Source organism: Struthio camelus, chromosome Z (genome assembly GCF_040807025.1).
Source record: "Struthio camelus isolate bStrCam1 chromosome Z, bStrCam1.hap1, whole genome shotgun sequence".
NCBI classification, from domain to species: Eukaryota; Metazoa; Chordata; class Aves; order Struthioniformes; family Struthionidae; genus Struthio; species Struthio camelus.
In genome coordinates this window covers 16,680,327-16,688,965 of record NC_090982.1, presented here as the reverse complement: position 1 = coordinate 16,688,965, position 8,639 = coordinate 16,680,327, and the positions used below count along the sequence as shown (strand labels likewise).

At 44.0% G+C, this 8,639-nt stretch overlaps 1 protein-coding gene across 1 annotated transcript; it reads left to right on the top strand.

Annotated features, from left to right (window-relative positions):
• Positions 1-1,266: 1,266 nt before the first annotated feature.
• LOC104145336 (uncharacterized protein KIAA1958-like) lies at positions 1,267-7,153 on the top strand. The gene has a single exon (XM_009676810.2). It carries the CDS (start codon positions 2,728-2,730, stop codon positions 3,715-3,717), a length of 990 nt encoding a protein of 329 aa, XP_009675105.2. The 5' UTR covers positions 1,267-2,727; the 3' UTR covers positions 3,718-7,153.
• The last annotated feature ends 1,486 nt before the right edge of the window (positions 7,154-8,639 follow it).

Here is an 8,639-nt window from a genome sequence, read left to right as displayed (position 1 = left end):
ACCTTTTGTATGCTGATTAAACAGCAAAAGCTGCAGCAATAGGAACTTCTTAAAAAATCGTCTCTTCCTAATTTGCAGAGCGTTTGCCATACCTCTAAGGCCGTAGAAACTGTCACCTGTGGCTGCAGAGTTGAAGGTTAGTGGGAGAAATCTGGCAGCTCTCTCTTCCTGAGTGCACCCCTTTGCCTGCTGAGCTGAGCTAGCAGCCCTCGGTGCACAGATGTTCAGAGCGCCCTGTAAGGGCTGACATGCCTTGGGCTGCTGAATCCATTGGCTTTGGGCCAGTAAAAAGTACATTTAAAGTACAGTGGAACTAATAAAATTATAGTGGTACCATAAAAGTATATTACTCTTTCATAAGTGACATTAAGTATCTGAATATCTACAAGACGGTCCTTCATCAATCCTCTCCTTTCAGTTCCCACCTGTGAGGCTGATAGTTTTCAAAAGTGCACAAGTATCTTCACTTAGCTCGTAACATTCATCAAGATGCTCCTTGCTTTGGTTCACTCAAGCAATAGAGCCTGATTCTGTTGTGTCTTATAGGGAATAGAAAGTGGGCGCAAGTGGAAAAATCCTACTTACTTAGTACTGCGTGTCCGGTTTCCACAGATACCTCACCTGTGATGGTGTGAGGCATATGCAGCACAGGATCAGGGCAGAGAGTGAGTTTTTTTCACCTCCTCCTGAGTCAACTTGTAAAGGAAAAACTTTTGCCATTGTCACTGACCCACTGTTTTCTTCCTCAGCAAAATAAAAGTTCCTCTGTTATTCCTTTGCTATTACTAGCTGCGTGTGGCAGTACATTTTTAGCTCTGAGGCAACTTGAGGGTGACTCCACATCACACCCTTCTGCCACACCTGAGGCTTCAAAGGACAAACTTGTGGGAAATCTTCATGGGGATCCTCTGTTTCATCTTTCTTACAATCCTTCACACTCTGTGAACAACTCCAGGTTGCTCTCAGCCAGATATAATGTGTCAACAGGCCAAGCTATTTTTATCCCATTTTTATTTGTTTTCTAGCATACTCAACTAAGCTCAACAAGTTTCCCGTCTTTAATTCTGACAACAACCTCAGGTACCTGTGTATCAGTCCTGTGAGCCCCAGCACCACTAAGGCTACCCTCTCTGCTCTCAACGTATGGAGATACTGGTGCATGACCAAAGGACTAAGGGATTACATGGGCATCACTAAGGTCAGAAAACTAAGCAAAATACAGTTTGTTCAGAGGTTGAAGCCAGCCCACCCCATCAAGAGAAGTTGACATAAAGTTTAGAGAAGCAGCACTGGAAAAAGATGGGATTTCAGCCTTCTTTAGGTTGTCGTGGTCTCAGGAACCTTCTAAGTTTCTCTTATAAAGGTATAATCTTTTCTCATTTACACCTTATTGCTTTTATGGTTGAGCCAGTAGCTTGGAAACCCAAGGTAACACAAAAGATTTCTGAGTATGTAAAACTTTTTTCCAACTTTGTCCTCAATGCTGCCATGCGATTGGATTTCCTGTTATTACCCAAACAACTTAGCGTTTGTCTCCTGGAGACATGATTTCTGCTCTGAGACCTAGCCATTGCAATTCAAAGCGTTTAAGGACTTTACTTCCAAAATGAACTACCAAAATCAATTTACATATCAAAGTAAGAACTATGTCTAAGGCCGCCATCCACCAAAGTACAGAAAGCCTCACGCACATTTTTTAAGTTCAGTTTTTTTTGTCGGGTTGATCTAAGACATTTTTTTGCATGACGATAAAAAAGTGTGAGTGAGGGAAGTGTGACCAACATTAAACTCCCTTACAACAAGGGAGAGCTTTCAGAGGAGAGCGCAACACCTCAGATACCAGTGTTCAGTACAGAAAGGTGAGGAGATGCAACATCTCCTCAAAGGGTATTGCAGAGGTGCCTCAGCCATGCTAACCTAGTGGCAGACTGTACAGCTGTAGCTTGTATACATCTTGGTGGTGCAGAGACTAAATACTGCCCCCTCAACCTGCTGGGGGGGTGGTTGAGCCTCAGAGGGGAAGCACACTGTTTGGCTGCCAAATCCTTCCTGAGCCCTTGGCTGCCGAGGTCAGGGGGCCTCACTGCAAGTGCCTAAGTCTCCTCCACTGTAGGAAGGCTGTAGCTATATAAACATGCACTCTTCTCTGTGTTCTCCACAATGCTTTAGTAGAGGGCCTTGTATGAAACTTGTGCCTGCAGGTCATCCCAGTCTGAACACAATAGTGACATCTCATGGCCCAAAGAAGCACTGTGAGCCCACAAAGAAAATGCTGCAGGTTTTCGCTGGCTCTCTCTCTCTCTCTCTCTTTTTCTTGTCTTCATGTTTCTTAATTCTTGTAATCAAGGACTCAAAGGCAACATTGTGTCTCCTTTCTTCCTGTAACTCCAAGCACCTCATTATGATCAGCTTAATTCTCCACTTTAATTAAGAGATTATGAAGACTGTTAGTACATGTCAGTGCAAAGTAGGACTGGAATGTTTACACAACCAGAACATTACTGGAAAAGTACAGAGCTTGAGGCCCATGTCATAGGTCAGACATTTGTGTACAGTGACACCTCAGCGCTGAAACCGTTCACTTCAAGAAGGCCAAAAATTCAGCTGCATTTTTCTGAGTCGCTGCTGGCATGAAAGAGGTGCCAGCCAGTGAAAAGGGCCTGTTCTGCCATGGCAACCTTACACCATGGGCTTTCATCTCATCTCATCTCTTTTGCTTAGCTAAACATGCAACCTCTTCCCAAGACTCTAAGGCGGCCCCAAAACAAATTTCTGGGTAAGCCTGGAATCCCACAGCAGGCTTCTCCAGCTAGAGTATGCAGAAGCCTTAAAAGCACATCTTCCACACCTGCAGTGTATCTCCTTACGCACAAGCACACTGACATGTCTTTCACTTTCGTTTTGTTCCAGATCCCAGCTGTGAGGCTGAATGAACTCCTGGAGGATTTTTACATCACGGTGAAGAAAATAGATGGATCAGACTTTCTAGCCACATCCATCCATGCTATCCGCCAAGGCCTGGACCGGATCCTGAAGAACGCAGGTGTGGGTTTCTCCATCAGCAGCAGCACCTTCAGCTCTTCCACCAAAGAGTTCAAGGAGAAGCTTAGGCTCCTGAACAAGGCTGGGATGTCTGGTGCTCAGTCTCGCAACATCGTCTACTTCTCCCTTTCTGATGAGGAAGAGATGTGGAGCACAGGATGCCTGGGAGGTGGCAGCCCCATAGCCCTGCTGTCCACAGTGGGGAAATACAACAGCCAGTACCTGAACATGCGAACGTTACAGGAGTGGGCAGACTCGATGTCTGGTGACGTTGAATTGCTCAAAGACTCCCAAAACAGGCTCTTTTTTGCCAGAACGGATAGCGTGAAGCGAGAAAACAGACTGAGTGCAAATAAAGTGTGTTACGGCCAGATATACCATGAGCACTCAAAAGGACACGAGCTCTGCCCTTACTGCCTCCTCTACAAGTACCTGTACATACACCGGCCCCCAAACCAGATGGAGGCCAAGTCTCCATTCTACCTGACCGCCCGGAAGGAGATTGGCAGCATAGGGAAGGTGTGGTATGAGGAGCAGAGGATGGGGCTCCGCTCCCTCCACGGTGTAGTCCCCAAACTGGCAAAGAAAGCGAAGCTGGAGCACTGTGAAAGTTTTACTTTTGCTTCCTTCACTCAGGCTTCCAGGAAGTTTGGCCCTCTTAACTCCTTCCAGTAACTCAGCCCTCCATGTGTTAACACCAAACTCATCTAGCCTGCTGTACAGGAATGGCTCTGAGCTGGAGGAGGCTATTTCAGTAGCCCAACCTATAGGGACAAAGAGAAAAGCAAAGGTCTGCTAAGAATTTCCTTGGATCCTTATAGCAGAAGCTGTTACTGAGAAAATGAACAGTACTGAGAGATTTCCAGATATGTGTTAATACACATATTATATTATTGAGATGGCATATTGCAGCATACACAAGACTGTTACAGGAGAAAGGAAAGCAGATAAATACAGTGCCTTTTCAAACAGATTTTTCTCAACTGGCCAAGACAGTGATTTCCCAATAGCTTTAATGCATTGTGAAGAAGAGCTGCTTTCAAACAACAACAGCAAAAAGTGGAAAGAAGGGGCGTTTAATACTTCCTGGTAGGATTGCATGGGCTGCTTTCCTATTTAGTGGATTAATACAACCTCACAGTGAAAAGCTGGGGGCCAATCCTGATGAAAGAGCAAGATTGTGACAGCTTTCCACAGAGGGCTGTGAGACAGTGACACCTCGCTGCTATCTCCTTCAGCTCTGTCAAATTCAGAGTCAGATTCCTGAGCAAACAAGAGGCTGAGAACTTTTTCCTGTAAGGAAACGGTAATGTGTATCATGGGAAACTCAGTTTCAAAGTCTGGTAACTCTTGAAGAAGTGCCTACGTTTCGTTGCATAGCTACTGTACCAAGGTTATTTTCTTGTGAATCATTTTTTTCCTCCGCTTGTTCAGTATATTGTAAATATTGGAAAAATATTGGATATTTTTCCAATAGCAGTGGTATTTACACTAGATCTCTAAGTACAGCCGGAAACTGTTATTGGATTTATCAAATAACAAACAAAAAAAATCCTATTACAGCATCACCAAAGGACAGCATTTTCAGTCAGTCCTTTATAGAGGGTGCAGTGAGCCCCTAAGACCAAAATTAGTACTTTTTGGATGTCCAGGATTTGAGACATCTTAAAGGGGGCTTATATCAGACATTGAATGCTCAGCCCTTTTTGAAAATCAAGGCACTTTAAGGCAGCTCAGGTCTGGAATCCAAATGATGAAATTTTCAAAAATCACTAGTTAGTTGTAAATGTAACTGCCTTCAACTTCTACAACTAAGACTTGGTCCAATTTATTCTGAAGTTGAGGGGAAATTCCTTTTGATTTCAGTGGAAGCTGTGCCAATCATTTAAGGCACAAGAAAAGAACATATGGAAGAGCTAAAACAGCTGGGGATGTGTGCAGTCTAGCGATGTGCAGTCTGCTGCACATCTAACGCAAAAGATGTGACTGCTTCTTCCCACAGGGTTGCAGGGCTGTGAAAAGGCTAAGGAATACAAAGATATATGGAGCCCGCTACAGAGTCACTGGTTTGTGAGGGCTGTGTAATGCCTTGAAATCACAGCTCCTGTCTGATAGTTACATGATTACATAGTTACATCATTACTAACTAAAATACAGTAATTGCATTTAGATGTACCCTTTTAGAAGACAACTTGTCCCTTCCCCCTAATATTGCACAGGGTTTTTTTATATTAGCTTGGTTTCTAGGATCTATTTGTTAACTGTGAGTTCTACAACATAGTTTCTCTCTTGTCTTTTAAATGTTTGGGCACAGTATTATTTTAGGTTTCAGAAATTCATTCACTGGAACTTGAAATAAAGAGTAGCATCAACTTTAGCAGAGGGAACATCCAATAAATGCTGATACCTCCACCCTTTACAGGCTGCGAACATTATTTCCCACCCTCATCTCTTTTGTTTATTGAAAGTCTGGTCCTGGAAAATCTTAGCAGCCTTTACTGGAGGAGGCACAGATCATTCAGCATTTCCAGGCAAGCTCATGTGATGGTGATGGAGACAGGAGCTTCTGCTTGAATACGATTTATATCAGAGAAGCATGTGGGGCAGAGTACAACACACTGTGGGCATTGCTTCCAGAGGAAAAATACTGTACCTCATTATTTTCCTGTGTTTCACTGATGATGGGGTATTCCTTGTTGAAAAATACCATACTGAGTCCTGCAGAACAAATTACCAGTTAAGACTGATGAAAAGCAAAAGCTGGGCTGAGATGGGGTTAATTTGTCTTTGAAAGAGACTGATAAAACTGTTTGAACACTAAGCTTTTTCAAACCTGAGTACCCCAAAAATCAGCCTCAGGTTAGATCAGCTCAGATTAGAGTAGGTAACTAATCAAGTGACCTGTTCTTTGGAGGTGTTGGCCTTCTAGACCTCTTCTTGCAGTCATTATCACTGAGCAATTCCCAGGCTGGGACTTCCGATGGCCATTGGCATTAAAAGTAGCCATATTGAGGTTTCCTAAGGCATGCGCGTAGGAGGTACCGAATGCCCAGTGGCTTTCCCCTGATCTCTGAAAGTGTTCCCCATGGAGTCCTGTGGCATTTGCAGTAGCGACATTTTTGTCTTTAATTTCTTTGCTCAGCTGCAGGATGGAATTAGCCCCGTGGCCGTGTTTGCTTGGTGGGACGGGCATGCTCTGTGGTGGGCTCCAGAGTCCAGGCTCTGTGACAGCACAGCGTAGAAGATTTCCTGGAGGGGACCTCAGCTCACTCCAGGGGAAACCCAAGCTTGCAGAGGGGTGAACAGCGGGGCTTCATCTCATCCTGACGCAGCACTGCAGTGTGGCCATTGCACGTCCAAAGCCCAGGACTGCAGGCACTTGCCCTGCAAGGTGGACACAATGATATCCTGTCTTTCCCCATTCAGTAGATAGGGCTTCCAGGGTATAAGTCTCCCCAGGGCCGGAGTCTGTCATGCGATCAGGTGCAGACCTCTGCAAAAGGAGCAACCTGGTCCAGGTATTAGCCAGGAGAATATAAAAAGCACTAGAACTTGTTGCTTTAAGGCATGGTGATAGGGACTACTATGGTTTCCTTCAGTATAACTGCAGTATCTCCTCAACCACAAATGGTGCCATGCCACTAAGAATCACGTCTGCAGCTAAATGGCAGCCCTCTGCTCTTGCATATTGTGTCTTTAAACAGCCAATACGTATCCTAGGAAAGTACTTAGCCTACATTCAATGCCCTCAAAGGGAAGACAATTCCTTTTACAAGTTTTGCAAATAACTGAATATTCTATATGTGAAAATTGAGTGAATCCCCAGGCATGGAAGGTGTCCTCAGAAGGGCTTTGAATTATCCTGTTCATTGTCCTTTCTTGTTCTCTTACAGTGGCAATTAGTACCTTAGAGCAAATGTTCGCAGTGCATCTAGGTACTATTACATTTTTTATAGGGACATAAAGTGAGTGAAACGAGAGAAAGAATATTACCAAGCACTTTTGTGAAGAAAAGTTTGTCTTGATTTTGTCTCACAGTATGTCATTTTCCTTTGTCTGATGTCCTTGAGTTTGATGATTTGATGTCTCTTTGCTCACTTGCAAGCCGTGTTTGTTCTGAAATAAAAGCAGTATCACCTTTGCAAACTGTGAACTGTTATGAACTGAACTGTTATAAAAGTGACTTGGATATGGGGAAGAACATTTGATATTTAGCTGTCAGTTTTTGTCAAAAGGAATCTTTGTTTGTTAGCCAAACTTCACCTTCAGCAGCGATGCCCCTTTTTTCTGTTAGCTCCTTGAATCCATGATCCTGAAACCTGTATTTTATCTAACAATATTTCATTTAACTCATTAGACTTTTTTTGGTTCAGGATATCACTATCTGCATTTCAGCTGCGGTTAATGTCCTTTAATGAGAATAGCTTCATATTAGCAGGGGTTTTATCTGAAGGAGACAATTCCCCTCCTGAAGCAGTTCCTACTGAAAGGCAAGAAGATGAGACAAAAAGAGGTGTGCAATAGCTTGCCCAATGACACAAGGCAGGTCAGCGGCAGAGGAAGGCCATTATCTCAACCCTGCCCACTTGAGTGGACATCCCTCCACTCCATGTTTACTACTTAAAAGGAACTTTACTAACTTTACTGTGAGAGCCTATACTCAAAAATCATCTAGCCAAACAACACCAGGATGTTGCAAGATAGGCGTGCGCTCTTTTTGTTATGAGTAAATTTTGTTGTGGAGCAAGCTGCCTGCATGTTTGTAAAGAATTCACAGCTGAGGTCAATGGGGCTTGGCCTGAGTGGGAACTGCTGAGCAAACGATGCACAGTGATGCTGTCTGGCTGTCCCATTATCTTGAGGGCTTGGCCCTGAGCCTAAAGGCTTAGCACAAAGGAGACTTTACAGTACCTTTCCCAGGCCAGAGGGTATTAAACACCAACTTTGGCCTTGGCATCAATTGCAGTGGTTTGAAATCTGCTTGAATGGGCTTCCAAGAGCCCAAATGTCCCTCTCAGTAAAGACAACTAGGACAAAGAAGCGCTCACTTTGCACCCATGGCACAGACCTATTTCCAGCCAAAGCACAGTCTGTGCTGTGCCAGGACACCCCAAATTGCAGTTAGAGGGGATTTTTAGCAGCACTATGCTTCTGTAGTGCACTGGAGAGCTAGGCTCAGAGCTTTATGTTACCACTCAATGTTTCTCACCTATATACTGGGCTGTGCTCTGCCCTAGATGAGAAGCTAGCTCCTGCAGACTTCCAGCCAGGCATGCACTATTCAGCTGGATATTTCTTGTCCTTCCATCTAAAACAGTTTCCTTCATCATGCTTCTTATATTTCAAAATCAGAGCAGCTAGTGAATTGATTTTATTAGTTTTTGGGCTGGAGGGAAGGCTTAGGTTGGCTACAGCATTATTCCTTATTCTGGCTTCTCAAACAGACAGGGTCAAGGTTCATTCAAAGTCAGTTGCTAATTGCAGGCATTTATTTTGCATTCCCTCCCCATCCACCCTTGATATTTAAAAGGTGTCTATGATGCAAGGCATACTCTTACCCTGGAAGGCTACAGTATTATGCTCAATATTTCCAAAAT

What these genes read in the sequence shown, in the direction of transcription:
- LOC104145336 (XM_009676810.2), top strand. Translation starts at nt 2,728, where the DNA reads ATGCAACCTCTTCCCAAGACTCTAAGGCGGCCCCAAAACAAATTTCTG.